The 21,998-nt window shown below is 55.1% G+C and overlaps 2 protein-coding genes across 6 annotated transcripts in view; one reads left to right on the forward strand and one right to left on the reverse strand.

Annotated features, from left to right (window-relative positions):
* The window catches only part of FHIP2B (FHF complex subunit HOOK interacting protein 2B), an 18,815-nt gene extending 4,880 nt beyond the window's left edge, over positions 1 to 13,935 (forward strand). The window contains exons 2-18 of one of the 5 annotated variants that reach the window (XR_002123929.1): positions 4,395 to 4,473; positions 6,521 to 6,690; positions 7,212 to 7,316; positions 7,412 to 7,534; positions 7,734 to 7,961; positions 8,064 to 8,260; positions 8,588 to 8,696; positions 8,907 to 8,983; positions 9,340 to 9,529; positions 10,264 to 10,409; positions 10,523 to 10,648; positions 10,809 to 10,899; positions 11,108 to 11,251; positions 11,610 to 11,750; positions 11,961 to 12,061; positions 12,283 to 13,334; positions 13,492 to 13,935. Coding sequence is in view for 4 of the 5 variants with exons in the window: in XM_019641910.1 (XP_019497455.1) it covers positions 403 to 459; positions 4,395 to 4,473; positions 6,521 to 6,690; positions 7,212 to 7,316; positions 7,412 to 7,534; positions 7,734 to 7,961; positions 8,064 to 8,260; positions 8,588 to 8,696; positions 8,907 to 8,983; positions 9,340 to 9,529; positions 10,264 to 10,409; positions 10,523 to 10,648; positions 10,809 to 10,899; positions 11,108 to 11,251; positions 11,610 to 11,750; positions 11,961 to 12,061; positions 12,283 to 12,421 (2,223 nt within the window). In the remaining variant the exon portion in view is untranslated. Of the gene's footprint in view, positions 1 to 94; positions 460 to 4,394; positions 4,474 to 5,752; positions 5,854 to 6,520; positions 6,691 to 7,211; positions 7,317 to 7,411; positions 7,535 to 7,733; positions 7,962 to 8,063; positions 8,261 to 8,587; positions 8,697 to 8,906; positions 8,984 to 9,339; positions 9,530 to 10,263; positions 10,410 to 10,522; positions 10,649 to 10,808; positions 10,900 to 11,107; positions 11,252 to 11,609; positions 11,751 to 11,960; positions 12,062 to 12,282 lie in introns of those variants that run through there. The other 4 variants (XM_019641910.1, XM_019641908.1, XM_019641911.1 and 1 more) reach the window with 4 other exon arrangements.
* Positions 13,936 to 15,654: 1,719 nt separating this feature from the next.
* NUDT18 (nudix hydrolase 18) lies at positions 15,655 to 18,088 on the reverse strand. Its single transcript, XM_019641785.1, has 3 exons — positions 17,807 to 18,088; positions 16,665 to 16,878; positions 15,655 to 16,454 (listed from the first exon to the last, which is right to left on the reverse strand). Exons 1-3 carry the CDS (start codon positions 17,966 to 17,968, stop codon positions 15,859 to 15,861), a joined length of 972 nt encoding a protein of 323 aa, XP_019497330.1. The 5' UTR covers positions 17,969 to 18,088; the 3' UTR covers positions 15,655 to 15,858.
* Between the last annotated feature and the right edge of the window lie 3,910 nt (positions 18,089 to 21,998).

Raw genomic sequence — 21,998 nt, forward strand, 5'->3', positions numbered from 1 at the left:
CAGGCCGCCCCGGGGAGGGGACCCCCAGCGGGCCGCAGCGCCCTTCCCGGCCTCCTCGCCCGGTCCTGTCGCGCCCGCCCGCACAGCGCTCCCTGCTCCCAGTGGCTTCTTTCCCGATCGCGCCGTATTCCCAGACCGCTCCATTCCCTGACCCTTCTTCCCAAACTGCTTCCTGTTTATTTTTCCTGCCCCCCATTCTCCTCCAGTTCCCAACTCCCCGGTGCCTGGGTGCCCCCTTGTCACCCAGTAGTTTCTCCCCCAAACTCCCTGAGTCCCTTCCCCCGGCCTCTGTTTGCCTTCCTCCAGCAAGCTTCTCCCTTCTGGTCCCCTGGACTTAAAAATAGCTGCCCCTTTCCTCTCTCGGAGCCCCCAGACCACGCCAAGACCTTGTTCAGGCCCAACATGCCCTTAACCTCCACGCGGGGAGTGAAGGCCCTGACTTCCAAGTCCCCAGGAAGGGTAAACAGACAGTGGGGCGTGGGGGTGGGACCTGGCCCAGGAAGCAGCCTTCTGCAGGTTTCCAGCCTGTTGTCTCGCGTTACACAGAGTCTTGAGTCAGGGACGGCCAGCCATGGTGGGGCCGCGGGCAGCTCGGTGGGGAAGCGTAGACGGACTTCTCACCTTCCGTCCGAGTTTGTGTTTTTGCCATTTCCTGTTGGGGGTGAAGGCTGGTCAGAGGTGGCCCAGTAAGTTCACTTCATTCAGCTGGGTAAACGTGCATGTGGATAGTGTGGGCCGAGGCCCTGTCCTTAAAGGAACCCTGCCAAGAATCTGTATGTCAAGTTAATTCTTTTGTCTCAGTATAAACCCTCTCCTAATTGATCAGTTTAGTGTATCAGATTTTCTCAGGAGAAACAACTTTGGGTTCCACTCCCTTCCTCCCCGCCACCCGGAATCAGAGCTTGTTATGAATGAGAACGGTGTCAGTCTTAACCCTGTGAAGAAAGTGAAAAGCGCCTTCCCCATGGGCCCCAGCTGCCCCCAGCCGTACTTTCCCCAGATGTCCAGGGGCCTCCGATCATCCTCCCTGGGGAGGGGCTCCACAGGGTCTCTCCTTCCCCTCCTCTCTGTCCCCAATCAAGACTGTCCTCTTAGAAAAGTGATCTGACAAACTACTTCTTGCCTCTCGGGGAAAGCGCCATACACAAGGGTGGGGGTGGGGTGAGGGTGGGGGGTGCGCTGGGAGTGACAAACAAGACCTTAGCCTTAAGAAGTGACTTTTTCTAATGCCTCTAATGCAGGAATTTCAAGAGGCTGAAAGCGATATTGGTGGTCAAGGGAGATACTTTTTAGGCAGGTGATCTTAGACCCCTTCAGTGGACAGCGTATAGGCGATACCCTAGATGTTTGACTGGCCCTGTGTGGTCATCGGGGAGCAATGGGAGCCCCTTTTCCCCTGTATTCCCACATTTTAGGCATAGGTCTCCACCCTAGGCTAGTCATCAGGTTAAGACCCCAGCAAGCTGCTTGGCTCCTAGTTAAGGAGGAAGCGTGTTCTTTCCTGCCCTCTTCTGACCAAATAGAATAGCAGTCCTTATCTTTGAAAATAAATCATTTGGTACACTTTCTTTGGTCGGGAGTTAGAGTAGCTAATAATAGACTCAGGTAGAGATTATACCCCTGCTTTCTTCTCTCTAATGGTCTGTTTTGGCTAACCTGTGTTCTCCTGTTTCTCCTATTTTTAATGGATTCTTTTTTTGGGGGGGAGCCCCCATCACAGACTTGTGAGATAATTGTAGTGTTGGTCAAAGGTCAGAAGGCTTTCCAAGAGACAAGGAACTATGGAAAGGTTTCTTAAGGAGCTTGCTGTGCTTTTTAGTAGATTTTTTTTTTAAAGATCTTTATTGGGGACTTGGGGGCATGGGAACAGCGCTGGGGAATTGGGGGAAGGGGAAAAGACAAATTGCTGTCCTTTTGTTCTTCAGTCTAGTTGTAGAGGTCGTTGCTTCACTGGCCCAAATTGGCACCATCATTGCGCTCTTTCTGGGCGAGTCAGATCAGTTGCCAGCTTCTGAACGACTGCTCACAGCTGCTGGCCGCTCACCTGGCTGCTGGCTACACACAGTAACCAATGGCAGCCCACTGCGGCAGGGGCTGCAGCCTATGCTGTCGCCGGCAACTCACAGCAGCCCAGCTCCAGCAGGTTGAACTGTTGTTCAGCATCTTAGCTGTAGAGGGCAGTGTCACTAGCCCTCATATGTGGGATCCGAACCAGGGTCCTCTGGCGTCCCAAGCCAACTCTTAACCATTGCACCACTCGGCCGGCCCTTTTTAGTAGCTATTAATGAGTAGTCACTACCATGTTTCCCCGAAAATAAGACCAGGTCTTATATTAATTTTTGCTCCAACAGATGCATTTTATTCATTTATTCATGTACAAAAGTCTATATTCAAATACAGTCTTGTCTCGCTGATGATCTTAACTGGGGCTTATTTTGGGGTAGGGCTTATATTACGAGCACCCTGAAAATCATGCTAGGGCTTATTTTCCAGTTAGGTCTTATTTTAGGGGAAACACAGTATGTGTGTGCCCCTTTAGGGGCAGAGAGATTCTGAAACACAGAACCCTGGCCCTTGGGATGTTCACAAACTAGTAGAAGAGATGACGGCTAACCCAATAATAATAGCAGCACATAGAACATGATAAGATACGGTCACAACACATACACAGTGTGTTTGGAACGACTGTGGGAGATGTCACTCTGGTAAGGGCCATGGTCCCCACAACTATTATAATTTTGAAAGAAGACAAGATTGCCTGGGCAGCCAAGGCAGGGGGAGTGTGTCACGGCCTCTGCTTCAGTGTTATTGCTTCCTCCCCCTGTCCTAATGACCTTCTAAACATCCTTCTTGCCTTTGTTTCCTACACACAACCGCCAGATGACTCTTCCTAAAACACTGCTCAGAAGATGTCACTGACCGGCTCCCCATTGCCTGAAAAAAAAAAAAATCCAGACTTCTTGGCTTGGCATTCAAGGCTCCCTACACTTGTCAATCCATCCTTGCCCCAGACACACTTTGCAGAGTGCCTTCTGCAAGAAATGTCTTTCCTTCATCTCTAATTGTCGAGATCTAACCCAGTTCTTCAAGTTTTAGTTCCGGCGTGACCTCAGTAAAGCCTTCTCTGTTCCAGCCAGTTGGAAGGGAGCCCTCTTTTCCCAGAGGTCACTTTTCACCCCTTCTGTGTTCTCACACTGCTTCCTGTAGTTGAGTTACTCAGTGTAGTTTTGTATCCTCTTCTCCTTTATGGCACTGGATCTTAGACATCCTCATACTGCCTGTGGCATCTAGCATCGTGTCTTGTGTGTAATAGGCACTCAGAAGATATTTCCTGAATATATTAAAGGAGGAGATACTCAGTTCAGTGGTGCAATAAAGCAGGAAGTTAGAGGGATATGCATTCAGGAACCCCGGAGAGGCCTTTGTAGAGCTGGTGGCCCTCAGCAGGACCTCACTGGGGGCCATTACGATCTAGACAAGTATAGCTGGCACAAGACCTCCTGGGCAGAGGAGTGGCCTGAGCAAAGACTGAGAGGTAGAAATGAGCACCTGTGGGGAGGGACTATCTGATTATGCATTTTTCTCCTGCAAACATTCATTCTGCAAGGAAAGAGAAGAAACACCCTTTTTTAGGGAAAGTGGTGGTTATCAGTTCAAGGCCAAGGAGATGAAGAGAACACTTCTGGGAAAGGGGAGGTTTAGGGCTTGCTCATAGCAGAGTCAGAATCCCCCCAAGGCCACTAGAAGGAGCTGAAGGAGGCATGGACGGGAGCTCAGCTAGCTAAGGAGTTAGGGCTGCATGGCCTGCAGCCTTGGACAAAAGCTGCACGCACGTTGCAAGGAAGGCCCTTTCTTAATATTATCCATCTGGCTGAACTGAGCCTATCGTGGCCTTAAACACAGCTTTTCACAGACTCCCAGTTTCAGAGGGACCTGAAAGCTTTGTCTTCACTACATGTTCCACCTGTATCATTGTGCTCTTGTTGTTTGGGGGGCATACTTCTGTTTTCCTGTGTACCTCTATTTTAGCATAACCATGTTGTATTGAAATGATTTGTTTCTGCGTCTGTTTCCCCCACCAACATTCTTAGCTCCTCTGGGACAGGGACCGTGGAATCATGACATGTGGCAGGAATACAGCATTTCCGGCAGGGAGGGGGGTCTGGGGAGAAGGGCCAGGAGATTGTTGGCAAGAGATGGAAACAATGTGGATGGATGTGTTTCCTACACACACGTTACTATTCCTTTTGAGAACCCAGGATCGCAGTACCTCCTCCAAGGCCTAGCACTGACCCGACGCTTAGTAGATGGTGGTGGTGGAATGTCTGTTCTGATGTGTGCTGGTGGCAGCAGTGCCGGTGATCACACAGGTCGTGTCTCTGCTCTCTCTGTAGCGGGAGCCCAGCATTGACCTGCTGGAGGCATTCGTGGAGCACTGGAAGGGCATCACGCACTACTACATCGAAAGCACAGGTAGGACCTGGTCTCTCCTGCAGGGAATTGGGAGAAAGGTATGGGCAGAGTCACCATGTAGCTCAGGGATGCAAGCGTTTGGGGGAAGGTGACATCTGCTGCCTAGGAGTTCAGAGTGGGGCTGGCCCCACCCTGACCCTTGGGAGAGGCGCTGTGTGAACTGGGAGTGGGGACAAGGAGGCTGGGGTCTTGCTGGCCTGCTCTGCAAGGCAGAGATTGAGCTCCACTTGCCCCCAGCTTCCAGCTGCGTAGAGCATCCAGGCCTTCCATCATCAGGTGCCTGTGTCTAGGACTTACTGATTAAAAGAAAAGAAACTGAACCAATTCCTCTTTTCCCTGAGCCAACTTAGAAGGCATTTCCCTTGTAGAGTCAGGGTTAGGAGGAAAACAAAAACATGTAATGTGCCTGGGCTTTTCTCCCAAGCTTATACCCCAGAGAGTCAAAGCCGTGGGCCATTTGAGCCCATCAGGCTCACCACTGGGGGGCGGAATCTGATTGGCTGCTCTGAAGTCTGTGTGCTGGTATTGGAGGATGCACACTAGTTGTCGGTCGCCCTGTCCTGCGTCCTTAGCTTTCACCTCCTGGAGTTCAGACGGGGTGGGAGTGTGGGGGCGGGGGAAGGGGGCGTTGATTCCAGCCTACACCTTTCCTGAAGGCTTTATTTCTAGCCTGAACTAGCCCAAGAAATTAGAAAGTGGCCTGGGATACTCTGAGGGACCCTCTGAGCCCTCTGTTAGACCAGGTTCCTCAGCCTTGGCACTGTGGACATTTGGATTGGCTCACATTTTGTTGTGAGTGTGCACTGCAGTGTGTTTACAACCCTGGCCCCTCTATCCACCAGAGGCCAGTAGCCCCCCTTTTCATTGTGACAACCATAAATGTCTCTCCAGATATTGCCAAATGTCCTGGGGCGGGGAGAGGCTAAATCGCCCCCAGTTGAGAACGACAGCATTAGACTGATGATCTCTTTTTTTTCCCATTGAGAGAAAATTGACGTATTAGTTTCAGTTGTACAACATATTGATTTAATATATGGATAGGTCGTGAAATCATCACAACAAGTCTAGTTCACATCCGTCACCACATAGTTACAGTTTTTTCTCTTGTGATAAGGACTTTTAAGATCTACTCTCTTAGCAACTTTCAACTGTCCAACACAGTATTATTAATTATAGTGACCATGCTGTACATTACATCCCCAGGACTGATTTTATAACCGGAAATTTGTACCTTTTAGACTGAAGATCTCTTGACAGAGAGCCCCAATCCACGAGGACAGTAGGAAGAAGTCCAGAGCGGACTCGGGTCCACCTGGGGCTTCCCCTGGGCCCAATCTGTTAATTTCCAGAACAGTCCCTATACCAGAGGTGTGGGAGTAGGTGAGGCAGGCTGCCTTATTTAAGAAACTTGCTTTCAAGAAAAGCTAGGGGGTGCTCCAAGGCCTGTCCTGAAGTACCAAGACTTAAAATAATACTCTACGCTCTGCAGCTCTAAGAAAGCCCCACTAACCAGCTTCTTAATCAGGACCGCCATATGGTGCAGCAGGTTTGAGTCTGAACCCATGGTTGTGCACGGGGTTTTTTTTTTCCTGCTTTAAAAAAAAAATAGAGTATTGCCTTCCGTGAGTGTCAAAGGGACATAAACAGGACCCAGGAGGTTATCTGTAGGGAAGGTGCAGAAGACAGCTCCTAAATTATATGACAGACCCCTGAGCCCATGGCTTCTCATTCAGACCCAGAGCTGGCCTGCAGGCCTAGCCAAGATCCTTCTGCAGGCCCCAGGGTTTGGAGAAAAAAATGACGCTCTTCCCCCTGATAAAGTGCTGGGCATGCACACGTTATCAGTCAGAGCTGTATCCTGGGCCTCGTTCCAGAAGGCATCAGCTGTGAACTTCCATTTCCTCTGGCCTTTGCTTGACGTGCACTGTTCACTTGGCCTCACTCCAGGTTGCCCTCAGCCACCCCTCACCCCCCTCAGCCCCCATGGGCTTGACCCCATGGAGCCAGGGTGCCATCTTCCTCCCCCTTTTTCCTGAATCTCTATTAGATGAAGACACCCCAGCCAAGAAGACAGATATCCCCTGGAGGCTGAAGCAGATGCTGGACATCCTGGTGTACGAGGAGAGGCAGCAGGCGGCCAGCGAGGCCGGGCCGTGCCTCGAGTACCTGCTGCAACACAAGATCCTGGAGACCCTGTGCACCCTGGGCAAGGCCGAGGTAGGCAGGACCCCGGTGCCTCTGGAAGCTTCCATCCCAGCCAGGGCCTCTGGGCTCCAGGCCCTTCCAGCTATGCTCCTCGCAGTCCTGACACTGAGGGTGGGGGTGCAGGAACACTGGGGCCGGCTCCCGTAACATCCCCTACCGCCTTCCCTTGCTTATCTGCTTTGCTGTCCTAGTCTCGCTGTTGCTGAGGTGGAGGAAAGGCTTCCTTTCATTCATTCAGCGAGATGTGCTAAGGACCAGCCATGTGCCAGGCTGTCCCCTAGCCGCTGCGGACATAGCAGTGATTAAGACGAAGGAGCCCACATGTCCTGTGTTTGATAACGACAAGGTTATGGAGAAAAACAAAGTGGAAAGGGGGACTGTCGGCTCAGGGGAGACCAGTTTCAGCAGAGACGGGCGGAGCTTTGCCGAGAAAGTGCCCCCTGAGCAGCGCGGAAGGAACTGCGCAGGGCCAGTGCCCCAGGCGGGGGTCACTGCTTCCTCTCCTGACAGGCACCCTTTTCCCTGGCCCTCAGTACCCCCCAGGCATGCGGCAGCAGGTGTTCCAGTTCTTCAGCAAGGTGCTGGCCCAGGTGCAGCACCCTCTCCTGCATTACCTCAGCGTCCACAGGCCTGTGCAGGTGAGGGACCAGGAAGCCAAGGGAGGGCTGGGGGTGAGGCCCCCTCTCTTCCCTGCCACCCAGTCCCCTCTGTTTCTATCCTGCTCCCCTTCCAGAAACTTCTCCGGCTTGGTGGGACAGTTCCTGGGTCCCTCACAGAAAAGGAGGAAGTGCAGTTCACCACTGTCCTCTGCTCCAAGATCCAGCAGGACCCAGCCCTGCTCACCTACATCCTGGAAGTGAGCTCCTCTGGGGAACAGGAGCCAGAGGGCCCACACCCGTGGCTCTTCTGAGGAAGCAGAGGTGGAACAGGTTCCCGGGGAGGCGCTCAGGCAGCCTATGCCGAGGCCCGGGTAGCCAGCACATCCTGCGTTCCCAAGGGGGCAGCATGGGGACTGTTCTCCACCGCAGTCAGGCCTTATCCAGCCTCCTTTGCAGGGTAAAAAGACGGTGGCTAGGAAGCAGGTATCCAGAGAACCCACCGCCCTGCCTGGAGAGATGGCCAGCATCGAAGACAAGGACCACCCTCACAGCAAGGCTCCTGACACGGGTCCCTGTGGAGCCGGGGCCTTGACCACGCAGCTGCCTGCTGAGACCGAGGAGCCCAGTGGAGGGATTGGGGAGAACAACCTGGTCACCTCCCTGATTGGCTTGTGCAAGAGCAAGGTGCAAGCTGCTGCATGCTGTGGGGGTAGGGGGCGGAAAATTGCTGGGAGGGGACTTGGGGACTCAGATGTATGTCCCTGAAGTTGCACCTGTGTCCCCCAGAAAGGTCGGGTGGCCCTGAAGGCCCAAGAGAACCTGTTGCTCCTGGTTAGCGTGGCTTCCCAGGCAGCTGCCACCTACCTCGTGCAGAGCAGCCCCTGTTGCCCAGCAATCGTTGAGCACCTTTGCCAGCTGTACCAGTCCATGCCCACGTTCCTGGATCCCGCAGACATTGCTACTTTAGAGGGCATTAGCTGGAGGTAGGCGCTTGGCCAGGGCAGGCGGGGCTGCATCCTCAGTGGCTGGAAGCCCTGCCTGTCCCCTGGTAGCCAGCTCCTCTTGTTTTCCAGGAGGGGTGGGGACCCCTGCTGGCCACCCTCTTCCAGAGGTTACAGCCCATCCCAAACGCCTTCCCACTCTCCAGGGAAGCGTCACTTTTGTTTCTGCCCACAAAGCCCCCAGTAGAACTGACCACCCCACAACACCCCCTGCCCTGCAACAGAGTTTCCAGGGCAGAGAGAAAAAGGGTTCTGCTCCCGGAACAGAGCTGAGGCTGGCCTCACAGTGCCTCCCTCGCTCTCCCGCAGGTTACCCAGCGCCCCATCCGATGAGGCTTCCTTCCCTGGCAAGGAGGCCTTGGCTGCCTTTCTGGGCTGGTTTGATTACTGCGACCATCTCATCATGGAGGCACACACGGTGAGCAGGGGCAGGTGTCCCGTACTTCCTGCTGCGCTCTTCGCTGTCTCCACCTCGAGGACTGAGTGGGTCTCTCAGGAGCCAGGCAGGGCTCCAGATTAGCAGGGACCCTCTGTCTATTATGTTGGACACTGTGCCAGGACAGTTATTTCTCAGCAGAAAACTGAGGCGGGAGGTAAATGTGCTTAAGACATGCTCTTTGGTGCCCAGGTGGTCGCAGATGCCTTGGCGAAGGCTGTGGCTGAGAAGTTATTCGTGGAGATTCTGCAGCCCCAGCTCCTGCACGTGTAAGTCTGTGTCCAGTCCCCACAGATGTGACCTCGGTATGAACCGCCCACCCCCACCTGCCCCTTCCTGTCTCCTTGGCCAGAGTCAGTTGAGTCTGTAGACTCTCCCTCAGTTCATGTTGGCCAGGCCTGCCCCCTTATACACACATGGCTCAGAGCCATTGTGGGCTAGTAAAGGCCTCCGCCGTGGGACCCTAAGACCTCAAGATGGATGGGAGTAAGCAGAGAGACACTAGCCAGAGAAGTAAGGAAACAAGAAAAGGGTTCTGCCACCCCACACTCGTCCACTCCCTGCCCCTCTGACCGACCCCCAACACACACACACCCTGGCCCGACTCAGTGCTCTCTCCGCATAGGTCTGAGCAGAGCATCCTGACCGCCACTGCCCTGCTCACAACGCTGCTGCGCCAGCTCCGCTCGCCTGCACTGCTTCGAGAGGCCGTGACTTTCCTCCTAGGCACGGAGCAGCAGCCTGCAGCCCCGGAGGACAGCCCCTGCACTCTGTGCACTCACCTCATCAGGCACTGCGACCATCTATCTGATGAGGTGAGATGGGAGGGCCCTCGTCTCCACCAGCTCCCACCCCATCCCCTGTCAAAAGGATTTCCTGACGTCTCCCATTTTCATTAGCTTTCCAGGTCGTTCTGCCTTTGAAACATTGAACCCCCCTCCCCCGCCCTGATTTTATAACCGGAAATTTGTACCTTTTAGACTGAAGATCTCTTGACAGAGAGCCCCAATCCACGAGGACAGTAGGAAGAAGTCCAGAGCGGNGGTTCGATTCCCAGCTCGAGCTGAGCGGTCGCTGGGCCGCCAACAGGTGGCAGGATAACTCCACTTAGAAAAACAAACCCAAAAACAAAAAAACAGTGACGCGGTGATTGGCAGCCAAACTGCTTATGTCACATGGTAATTTTCTGTGATCACATACTTGTAATGGCACTTTATATCTTGCAAACTGCTTTTATATTCATTGGGTGTGTTTGAGGCTTACAGCCACACTGTGAGGCAGGTGAGGCCAATATTCCATTTTTCAGACATGGAAACTGAGGCACAGAGAAGCCAATTGGCTCACCTGATATAACCCATCCAATCAGTACTGGAATTGGGAACAGCCTGACTTCTGATTCCCGGGCCAACACCCATCCATGCCCCCCAAAAACCTGCCGGGGAAGGGGTACTCACTCCTAGGGGTACTTTTCTTATGTGGGTGAGCAACTCCCAGGCACACCCAGAAGCCGGGACAGGAACGGGCATCATGCTGACCCCTCTTGCCCCAGATCAGCATTGCCACGCTGCGGCTGTTTGAGGAGCTGCTCCAGAAACCCCATGAGCAGATCGTCCGTAGCCTGATCCTGTGCCACCTCGAGGGCCGCCTTTACGTGGTCCGGGGCTCACCGGAGCCCGAGAGCTATGAGGACACTCTGTAAGTGAAACCCGGTGCCTCTGGGAGGCCCAGGCCCCACCCTAGCCCTCAGCACCCCCCCACTCGCTCTTTCATTGGTTTATTGGTGCCACACATGTGTGCTCTGACCACAGAGACCTGGAGGAGGACCCCTACTTCACAGACGGCCTCCTTGACTCTGGCTTTCAGCCCTCCAAGCCTCCCCCAGCCCCTGCCACCAACTTGGATGGCAAAACGGCGGTGACTGAGATCGTCAACAGGTAAGGGGCAGGTCAGGAATTCTGAGCCCCTTGAGTCTGTTCTGCCTTTAGCCATAGCCCGGCTGGGGCGCAGCCCGGGAAGGGGTATTCCCTCTGGGTGGAGATGGGACAGGGTGAGCAGGGCACCAGTGGGGCCTTACCACACTGAGGTTTCTCTCAGCTTCCTCTGCCTGGTTCCTGAGGAAGCCAAGACGTCAGCCTTCCTGGAGGAGACTGGGTATGACACATATGTCCACGATGCTTACGGACTGGTGAGTGTTAAGGCCTCTCCCAGCAGCCACCTCTTGCCCCTCAAAGCCGTGGGGTTGATAACTTCGCCTTCTCCCCCCCCGCCCCGAGCTCTGCCCTAGACGCTCCCAGCTCCAGCCAAGGGCCCTGAGCCTACCTCCTCGTGTGGGCCCCTCTGTGTGCTGGGGCCTCCTGACCATGGGCCTCCCCCTCAAGTCTCCCCCGTGTCAGTTCCAGGAGTGCAGCTCTCGAGTCGCCCCCTGGGGCTGGCCCCAGGTTCTCACGCCCCTGGACGCCCACGAGCCGGAGCGGCCTTTCTTTGAGGGTCACTTCTTCCGAATGCTGTTTGACCGCATGTCCAGGATTTTGGAACAGGTAGCAAATAGGACTGGGCCCCAGCCAGAGGGCATGGGCCCATAGGAGCACCCCAGGTGGGTGCCTCTGGAGGCCTTCGGGAGAGCAGGGCCCGACCACGGGCTGAGGCGTCTTCGGTTCTTCAGCTCCACGCTCCCCCACCCCCGACCTTTCCCCAGGCGAGAAGCCCCATCTCGCCTCTGCTCCACACGCCCTAACATGTTCTGGCCCTCAGCCCCAGGGGATCCATGACACACACACATCACGTGAGTCTCCCACCCCCGCACACGTTCACACTGGCCAGGCGCCTTTCTGGGGGAGTGCAAAAATGCTCAGCACCCCCTGCCAACCCTTGGCTTGTCCACCGTGTTCCCTGTAGCCATACAGCCTGAACCTGCAAGTGACCTCAGTCCTGTCCCGGCTCGCCCTCCTCCCCCACCCCCTTATCCACGAGTACCTCCTGGACCCCTACATCAACCTGGCCCCTGGCTGCAGGAGCCTGTTCTCTGTGCTCGTCCGGGTAAGGATGCCTGGGCTGAGGGCATGTGCCGTGGTGGGGCAGGAAGGGAGGGGAGCAGGACAGGGGGCTCGGGGGCTGCAGGAGTGGGCACCCTTGCCAGCTCTAGGGGAAAGCACAGGTACTGCCCTGGTCCTGTGGTTCAGCAGAGCCAGGAGACCCAGCTTCCGTGTCGCTGGTCCCCACCTCAGTCCTCTCTTGTTCCTGCTCTAGGTAATTGGGGACTTGATGCAGAGAATTCAGAGGGTACCCCAGTTCCCAGGCAAACTGCTCCTGGTGCGTAAGCAGCTGATGGGTCAGGTCCCTGGGGAACAGTAAGTAACCTAGGAAAGTGGGTGCCTGGGGAAAGGCCCTGGGTGGGAGGGAGGGATGCTTCAGGCTAGGGGGGCACCAGGCTAGGGTTCAGAAGGCCATTGCTGAGCTCTGTCCCCACTTAGAGGGGTCTGCCACGGGGTTATGCCTCGGGGACATTGGGATGTCACACTGGGGGCACACCCACTGCCTCCCAGGCATGACCCTAAGCTCTCTCCCTCAGGCTGGACCACCAGACCCTCCTCCAGGGCGTGGTAGTACTGGAGGAGTTCTGCAAGGAGCTGGCCGCCATTGCTTTCGTCAAGTTCCCCCCACAGGGTCCCCACCTGTGTCTTTCCCCACCTCCGGAAGGGCATGTCTGAGCCAGGAGCATGACGGGAGGGGAGGCTCCTGTCCTCACTTCTTCCCAGGAGCTGCCTCTTGCCTGGCACAGCCACCACCACTCTCTTGCCAGGGCAAGGACTTGGCTCCATCTCCTCTGTATCCAGGGACCTCTGCCTCTGGAGGCCTGGGCTTTTGCTCCCAGGTTACCTCGAAGAGACCTTGCCTTGTTGGCTACACCAGGCTGGGCTTTTAAGGAAGTGGGTCTCCAAGGTACTAGACGTCAATGAGCCAAAGAGGGGACCTCCCAGGAAGCATGGTGTCCTTGGGGCCTTCTCGGGGGGAGATGGGTAACGGCCAGGTGAGCACCCGAACTCAGACTCTCCTCTGTTCTTGTGTCTGTCACCTGCCTCTACGGACCATTTGTGGCCTGGGCCAAGACCTGTGACTCAATCACAGGGCACTAAGGGAAGTGAGCTGATGGCTCCAAGGTTGGTCAGGACCGTAGGTCAGAAAGATGGGGGCATGGAAGCCCTGTCTCTGTCACACCAGGTACCGTAGATGCTGCTGAGACATTTTTTCCCCCTGCCTTCTTAACCCTTGGGGAAGGTACAGCGGATGGCAGGGGTAGCCCTCTCTTCCTGCCTGGCCCTCCTGGACACTGTTGCAAAATCCCCAACCGCCTCATGGCAAGTGGCCAAAGCATGCTCCGCGCCCAGGCGGGGGCAGCTGCTAATGAGAACCTTGATGCAACTGCACCAGGGCGGGAGAGGGCCTGGGGAGCTGGGGCTGGGTGCCAGGCCCCAACTCCAGCTGGTTTCTCTCTGGCGCCTCTGAACCCGTCTCAGCAGGTCCACAACACCTGGGCAGAGGGGCTGAGAGACCGGGGGAGGCCAGGCGCAACCTCCAGTGTTCTCGATGGAGTGCTCTTCCAGAGGAGCAGGAGAGCTCAGGGTACAGATGAGGCCAGGATGCCCACCTGGCTGCAGGCCCCCAAGGTCTGGCAGGGAGGGGCTGGGGCACGGGCAGCAGTCCTGGTGATCTTCTCCCTGCCTGCCCTCCGCGGCTGGGGCTGCCACCCCACCCGGCCTGAATCTGTCTCGGCCTGCAGGAACGCACCGGCGGCGCCAGGCATTACCTCACAGCAGGACTGCAGTTGCTGGCTTTGCTCCTGGGCAAGGAGGGGCAGGCCAGAGCCCCTTTCGCTTCCTTTTCCTGCCCATGCCGCTTCTAGAAGCCAGCCACAGGTTGCCAAGAGGTGACATGAAAGAGGAGGAAACTCAATGACCTCTACCTCTCCCGCATTCCTCCAAGCTGGGGAGGACTGAACTGCTTCTCTGAAGGACACCAGGCATGTGCGTGCGTGTGTGTACACATGGGTGTTGGCGTGGAACGGGGGAGCAGAGCTCAGTGGGCAAATGGGGTCTGGACTCTTCAGTTCCGAAAACAGTCAAGCATCCAGCAGTCACAGACACACCCTTCCTCGATGCACTTTGGCATTCTCACAGTGTCCCCCCACCAGACACCGCGGCAATAAATGGTGTGGTTGCGTGGACACAGCTGCCCTGTTCTTCTCCACCCTTCGCGTCCTCCTGCCCAGGGCTCCACTGCTAATTCAGGCCCTTCTTCCTCCCCAGGGAAGACAAATTAAGTTCCGTTTTCAGCACTGGTGTGGGGTGGGGTGGGGTGGGGGAGTGGTAAACAGAGACAGGCTCTGGCAGTGCGAATCTGACATTCCTCAGTGCCTGCCAGGAGCAGCCTCTCTTGGCCAGGCAACACTGTTTCTGCTCAGCTGGCCCACAGCTGAGGGCCAGCTAGCCTCAGAGACACCGATGGAGTGGGCCATCTGAACATCTGTATGCAAGTCTCCTTTTTAGGTGCTTAGGTGGTAAGTTGTAGGACTGCTTTAGAGATGAACAGGGGGCCTGATAGTTGAAAAATCTTGTCCCCAAGTGAACGTGTGGGGATCATCTGAGGGGGTCACCAGGAGTGCGCCAGGGCAGGACAAGCTGCAGACTGGAGCGAGGTCAATGGTTCTCACCCAAGGCATGTTAGAATCGCTTGGGTGGCTTTTTAAAATACCAATGCCCTGGTCCCACCCTCCATGAGTGAAATTGGTATCTCTGGGGGTGGCCTACAGTTTTTAAAGCTCTCCAGGTGATTCTAATGGGTACCCATGGTTGAAAACCACTACAAGCTAAATAAGAGGAGTAAAGATCATTGCCTTTCACCATGGATATGGACTGGTGGGTCCCTCAGACACAAAAAAGTGAGGGTGGAAGGATTTGGTTCCATCATTTGGAAGATATCTTCAGGAGGGACAGGAGGATTCCTACCATAGCCCCAGAGGCCTGAAAGACATGATGGCCACCAAGAAAGGCAGGATGGGGAGCTGTGGGGGTGTGTGTGTCTTGAGGTCACTTTGGTCCTTCAGTGCCAGAGTGTAATTACCTCAGAAGGGAAGTGTTTCCCGGCTCAGAATCAGAAATCTGGACTTTTCGATACCGCGAGGAATACACAATATATTTTCTTTGTTCATTTCCTTTGGTTTTCCCTTACATTTTAGTAAAGTTCTTTCTTTATTCCTCCATGATTTCAGCTGGGCTGAAGGTAAATGAAGAAAGTTTTGGTCTGGTTTGGGCTGGAGTTGTTAAAAAGGCAGAGGCAGGAGCCTGGCAAAGTGACACAGGAGGGGTCAAACAGGGGTCCAGGAGAAGGAAACCTCTCACAGCTCCTTGCCCACCTGAAGCTTCCCTGGTGTTCTCACTGCTCAAACCTTGGAAGGGATGTGGTCACTTCCTACCCTGGCAGGCAGGATGAAGAGGGCAGCAGTGGGCCCAACACAGCCCATGGCAGACGTCAGGAAACCTGCCTGCCTCAGTCACCCCATACCCGGCAGACGGGCCCCTGCGCTTGTCAGCTTGCTGTCTAGGATGGCGAGGGTGGCTATGAGTGGCACAAGGGGAGGAGCTTTTCTTCTGAGGGCAGTCCCCCTTTCCTGCTCACTTCCTCCCCCACAGAGACATTTAGTTGGGAAGGCAAAATAAGCAGACCTATTTACTGAGCAAGGGGACCATTCCGCTGGAGTGACCTCTCACAGCACCTCCTCCATGTTCTAAGTGCCTGAGAATCTGGATGTAGGCTTTACCAAAGAAGGGGTAGGCGTGGAAAATGATAAGATGCCATCTCAGGTTCAGAAAGTTCTTACATCCCCTCAGGGAGCAGTGCCCTCGTGCCTCTGGGCTACTGGGTTCTTGAGCTCCGGATTCCTTGCTTGGTTAAAGGCACTGTCCCTTTTGGTACAATGTAGGGACCTGCTCCATAGTGAGGAAAGACGGAAGTCCCCCTGAGCAGGAACAACTGCCCTGCTCCCAATGCGACAAGAGCCCTGATTGCTATCCTGCCTCCCTCAGAGGGAGGCAAAGCCACGGTGGAGGGAGCACAGGCACCCAGCTCCTTGCTTACTGATGGCACCTTCCTATCTATTGAGAGGGATGACAGATGATTCCTGAAGCCTCTGTAAGAGCTGGCTTTGTAAGTCTTCCTCCATCACTTTCCACCAAAAGAAGTTCTCACCCCGAACCTTCGGGGGCTCGTTTTGGATACCTGGGTTTTGAAAAGCCACCGTCACCAGAACATTCAGGCAGATGCCATCTGTATGGTCTTTACCCAGGTGCTGTAGCCCAAGCAACCCCTTGGTTTCCACTGTTAAGTGGTGCAGAGTAAGACACTCCTGCAACAGCCGCAGGATGGCCATCTTGATGCCACCCCTCTGCTCCATGGGAGTAAAGCCACAGGCAGTGATGGGCAAGTGAGGCATCCCCGCTGTGCCCACCAACACCCACACTGTCTGGACACTGGTAAAGGTGACCACGAGCCGCTGGCAGACCAGACTGCAGGGAAGCTCTTGGGGCAGAACAAGAGGGTGCCTGGCCTGCTGGCGGTACTGGGCAGCCAGCTCCACCAGGGGCAGGATGTCAAGGGCTCGCAGCCGAGCGGGCAGGGAGGTTCGTGGGTACCAGCCAGCCTGCAGGGACTCCGCATCTGCTTCCTTGGAAGTCTTGAGAACTCCACCTAGGGGAGGGTGGGGGACAGGTCGGGGGAAAGGGTCTGTGTTGAGAGAAGTGCTGGGCCTGATAGAGTTGATAGCCACCCAGGCATTGTAGCTCTGACCCTCAGACTGGAATTCGGAAATGCCAGGCTTGTACCAGCCACACTAGGGGCTCATCTCACTGGAGGTCAAGCTGGGGTCCCATGCCCACACTGCCACTAGGGGGGCTGTACCTGTGGGCCGAGTGAGGAACACGAAGCGGATCCAGGAGGGGCCCCTCTCCTCCACAGACAGCAATGTCAGAGGCTCACAGTGCAGCCCGGCCTCCTCCTTCACCTCCCGCTGTAAGGCCTCCACGATGGTCTCCCCAGGCTCCATTCTCCCCGCGGGTAGGTACCACGACCCATGGCATTCTTTCTTGGCCTCCTGGATCATTAGCACCTCATCCTGAAGGGAGAGAAAGGATCCTCACCCCCACACAGCCAGGCTAGGGGCTCCAAAGGAGGAACACAGCCAGAAGCCTTCCTGTGCCTTGAGGACAGAAATCTCAAACACAGTCACCCAGTACCCCCTTACTGGTGGACACCTTCAAACTGTTGAGTTCTCCTGGGGACTGGCTCTTCTGTGGCTGCTAGCTACAGATGCGCCTCTCTGCAATTCATCCTTTTGCATTCAGACTTCCGTTTCAGAAAGGGGCTAAGATTCCAGGGTGTTGCTTCAAGGGCAGGGGATCAGGCCCCACCATAGGGGTAGCCATGTGCCCTGCACTGTCTGCATATGTCACTGTATCTCTCAACTCCCCTCGTGGTTTACAACCTGCTTGCGGCCTGTCCTCATACTGAAGTCTGGGGTTTGAAACATGCCCCCATCCCCCACACTGTACAACTCCTACCTATGGCCCTAGTCCCTTCTAGCTGTTGTTACAGCAATGTGTACAGAAATCAGCACCAAAAAGAGCATCATACAGGGGTGAGAAGGTCTGAGTGTAAACGCAGGTTGTGCCATTACTGTCCGTGGAACTGAAAGGAGGTCTCTACAGCACTGCACAGATCTTTAAGAGAGCCCACTCCACCGCGGCGGGCACTATATTAGATTCTGGGGAAAGGATGAAGAATAAGACAATCCCCCCTCAAGGAACTGAGGCCTAGTGGGATGAGACAAAGGCTCCTGGCTTCGGTTTCCTTCTCTGTACGTTGGGCAATCGCAGGACTGGGCCGCACAAGGCTCAGATGTCAGTGTTAAGTGAGAGTGCTTTGCAAAACTGGAAAGCGCCACCCACAAAGAAGTGGTGGCTGCTGCCTGTAGGTCCTCTGTCCCCACGGGGCTGGCTGCGCGCTCCGGGACCCGGCCGGAGAGCCGGCGGGTGGACGCTCACCTGCTCATTGAGGCACACGGCCAGCACCACGTAGCAGACGTTCCTCCGCAGCCGCACAGGCGGCAGCGGCTCCTCGGCCGGCTCAGAGTCACAGACCTGCACGCACAGCCCCCGGCCCCCCAGCACCGCTGCCAGCTCCACCGCCAGGTCTTCCGAGGCCATCCAGTCCCTTGGGAGGCTATGGCCTTGTGCCGCTGAACTGCCAAGCCAGGTGGGGTGCGACGTGGTGCAGTCCGCGAAGCGTCGCCCTTTCCCTCGTCCCCTCCCCCGCGGACTCGCGCCGGGCGTGCTCGCGAACAAGGAAGCGCCGGCCGAGTCCCGGCCTCTGATAGGCTGCGCGTCCCCGCGGCCTGCCTGGATTGGCTGGCTCGGGCTGGTCACCGCGGGGGCGGAGCCAGTCCGTAAGAGGGCCAGACTCCCAGCCGCGCTGTGCGGACCCCACCCGGCTTCGGCTTCTGTGTCCGTTCTCCTTCGCCCTCTCCTGGCACCTCTACCCGCCAGCCTTGCTAGTTTCTCCAGCGCGCACAAGTCCGCACCGGTTTCGACGGGTACGTCATCCTGCCTGCAGGCTGCGGAGAGCCACAGTGGCCGGCGACGGTAGCGTCACAACAAGACCGATAACGTCACGGAGGCCCGGGGCGAGGCTGGGACCCACTGTCCAGCTTTGGTCATAAACATATCACTGCATTCCCCGAAACGATCACTCCCCCCAATAACCCCCCTTTTTTTTTCACTAAAAATGTACTAAATGTCACTGTAGTGGGGGGTGGGGACATAGCTCTTGCCTTGGAGGAGATTCTGAACTACAATAGTTGGGGAGGTAGACATAGACAGGTTTTTTTTAAAAAAAGTCAACTCAGTGTTATAAGTCAAGTGCTAAATGATTGGTTTGGGCAGGAGGTGTGACAGTGCTCAGAGGAGGAAGAGAGCAGGACTGGGATGATCAAGGTGTGGCTCATGATGAGAGGAGGGGACTTGGGGCAGAAAGGGGGCCGGGGATAGGCAGGCATAGCCCTCGCCAGTGTCCCGGCCTCCTGCCCACCCCGTTTCCCACGCAGTTTCAAGGCCCTCTCCCCTGCAGACTGAGAGCCCTGCGTCTGCGTCTCTGTTGCCCCCACACCCAGCTGGCTCAGGAAGCCACATGGAGAGTAGGGTGTGGGTGTTGGCTAGTTCTTGCTTCTCTCCCAACTTGACCTTTCCTCCTCAGAGCTTCCCTTAACCTCCTCTCAGGACAGGAAGGCAGGGCCAGCTGGAGTGAAACTGTGAAGCCAGCCAAGCCTGGGCTCCTCGTCCTCAGCTACGTCTTCCCTTTCCTTCCTGCTGGCTTGGTGCACCTGAGGGGACAGTGGCTTCTTGGATCAGGCAAAGCATTGGACTTGGAGCCAGATGCCAGGCCTCTGCTCACTGGCTGGCTCTGTGTCCCTGGAAAAGGCGTGGGCCTCAGTTTCCTCATCTATAGAATAGGCTCACAACTGTTCCTTCACAGGTTTGTTGGGAAGGTGAGCCGCCGCGGGAGGAGCTCTGTGGGTAACCCAGCATCGGTCACCATCACCAGGCAGCCCACCAGCCCCCTCGCTGCGCCCTCCTGCTACCACACAAAGGCCCGCTTTCGTGAAATGTGCCGCCAGGGCCAACTCGGAAGTAGCTTTTACTCAGGAATTCCAGCCACACCAGATCAACCTCTGTAGGCCCTTCTCACAAACTGAAGCGACTGCGAGTTCTCTGGAGATACGGCCCTGTATTAGGCTGTGCGGGATGCACAGTGGGCCTGCAATCTTAGGAGGCACTTGGTGAATACTGCTGCCCTCCAGCCCTAGACCTCTCACCTCCCAAACAACTGAACTCAAGGGACTGAGAGTCAGGACTCCAGGACAGCAGAGCAACTTGTCAATGTAGTTGCTGTGGTGTGTGTGTGTGTGTGTGTGTGTGTGTGTGTGTGTGTGTGTGTGTGTTTATGCTCCAGTTTTCCCATCTGTGAAGTGGGGACAGCATGGGTCCCAGACTCCTTCTTGCCTCCGGGGGATGATTTGAGAGAGAATGAGGTCATGTCTGGGCAGGGCTCTGAAAGCCTCAGAGGCAGCCTAAGATAAACACCAGACTGCCTGACTGCCTGGAAGAGCAAAGACTACAACAAACCCTGGCTCCACTCCCCCCATTATCACTGGGAAAAGCACTCCTGTGAAGTGGACCTAATCACCCCTGTGGTGAGAAGCACATGAGGCAACGTGAAAGTCGCTTGTAAACTGTGAAGGGCGGCACCGGCAAGGCCCTCGAGGGGGTGTACCAGCCCTTCCCGAGAGCTGAAGGAGACAACAGAAAACACTCTTTCTCAAGGCTTTTGGGAGAAGGAGAGCACACACCAGACTGAGGCAGGAGAGGCCCAGAGACAGAACGGGAAAAGCTGAGGCAGGGAGGAGCTGCTGAGATAGAAACCTACAGAACCAGAAACAAAGAACAGTCTCCATTGAGTTTGCTCTGCGCTGTCCATTCCCAGAGAGGGAAGAGCATTGGCTGGTGGGGGTGGTGGATGAGAGGGTCCGTGCAGTACAGCACCCATAGGGGCGAAGGCTGCGCCAGCCCATTCAGGGCATGTAGACCCTAGTGTTTGTGTAAGCACGTGTACAAGAAGGCAGTGTAGGCAACCTCGGAAACAGGGACAGGGATGGGCGGGAAGGGTGGGGCAAGGGTGTCTGTGACGCTGAAGTCAGAGAGTAGCAAACCCTGTCCCTCGTTAGTGGGAAGGCAAGGAGGGCAGTAGCCTCAGGTACAGGGAGGAGGAGGCTTCAGCCTGCCCTCTGCCACCAGCTTGCTGAGTGACCTGGGGGAGCCACCTCTACCGTCTAGGCCATCTGTGTGATTCAGGCACAGGTGGATTCTGAAACAGAACAGACATTAGTTGAAAACTGGTAGAATCCCAATAAAGTCTGTTGCTTAGTTAATAGTGTTGTATTGAACTCAATTTCTTAGTTTTGATTATGTACCGTGTTAACATGAGAGGAAGCTGAAGGCAACGGGAAACTGCCTGTCCAATCTTTGTGACTCGACTGTAAATCTACAATCGTTTCAAAATTAAAAGTCTACAAAAATGTGCTTTAAAAGAAAAAAGAAAAAGGTGGCATTTGGTATACACACCCGAGGTCACTTCCAGCTTTGAGGGTTGTGCCTCTGTGCCAACTGGGCCACGGGAGGGGCTGGGGGAGAAGACGGACAGCACAGCACAGCGAGCGAGGTTGCTGGGAGAAGCAGAGACCCAAAGGGCAGGGCTGGAGCGGGGAGCCGGCTGAGCCTTCTTGAAAAAGAGGACCACTGAATGCGTCAAGCTGCGTCTCAGGGTCAATCCCCACCTGGAATGGCTTCATCCCTAGGCCAGTCCTGGGACATTTGGTCCAGCTGCTCTTTGCAAGGAGTTAGATCCATTATGCCCTTGGAGAGTGCCGTGACCTACCCTGGATGGGGAGGTGGCGGAGAGGTCGGTGGGGGAAGAAACAGGCCTAGTGACAGGGCCTCCCCCGTCTTCCCACAGGAAAGACTCCGTCTTTGGGGTTTTGGGGTGACATCAGGACACGGCTAAATATGTAGGTCGGGATAGGTCACTCAGTGCTACTTGGAACATGATTAGCTCTAAAGTGCCTATATTGGAAGGACAGAGAAGACAGTCAGCCTATCTGCAAAGGCCATTAAGCGCTGACTACAATGTAAATGAGGCAGCTGGAGTCAGGACACTTGGTTCAAATCCCAATCTTGCCACTAAAATTGCAGTGTGACCTTGGGTGACTCCCTTACCCCTAGCCTGCGTTTCCTCTTCTGTATAATGGAAATAAATAATATCTACATAAAAATTGTGATAAGTGATGAAATGAGATCAGTTAAATGAAAACAGTGGCATAGTCAAGTGTGGGAGTTCCTTAATTTTTTTTTCTAGCCCATGAAAAAATGAAAATAACCTAGCTTTGCAAACAATAAACAACTTTTTTTTTTTTAAATGAGGGATGATTACGTAAATCATGGCAAAGCCACTGAAGGGGACTGTAAGCAGCCATTTTAAATGAAGGTTAGGTATCGACATAGAAAATGACGTAGTGTTACAAGAAAGAAACCAAGTACAAAGCACACCGATTCAACTATGTATAAAACAGACCCTTGGAAAAAATACTAGAAGGAAACACACCAAAATACTGTCAGTGTTTGGGTT

The sequence above is a fragment of the Hipposideros armiger genome, unplaced genomic scaffold, assembly GCF_001890085.2.
Source record: "Hipposideros armiger isolate ML-2016 unplaced genomic scaffold, ASM189008v1 scaffold_64, whole genome shotgun sequence".
Lineage (NCBI taxonomy): Eukaryota > Metazoa > Chordata > Mammalia > Chiroptera > Hipposideridae > Hipposideros > Hipposideros armiger.

Excerpts from the sequence above, each read along its gene's own strand:
- NUDT18 (XM_019641785.1), bottom strand. The coding sequence starts at position 17,968 with ATGGCCTCGGAAGACCTGGCGGTGGAGCTGGCAGCGGTGCTGGGGGGC. Across the intron at positions 16,879-17,806 it reads CCGTGTGCCTCAATGAGCAG|GATGAGGTGCTAATGATCCA; the intron begins GTGAGCGTCCAC and ends CTCTCCCTTCAG. Across the intron at positions 16,455-16,664 it reads GTTCCTCACTCGGCCCACAG|GTGGAGTTCTCAAGACTTCC; the intron begins GTACAGCCCCCC and ends ACCCTCCCCTAG.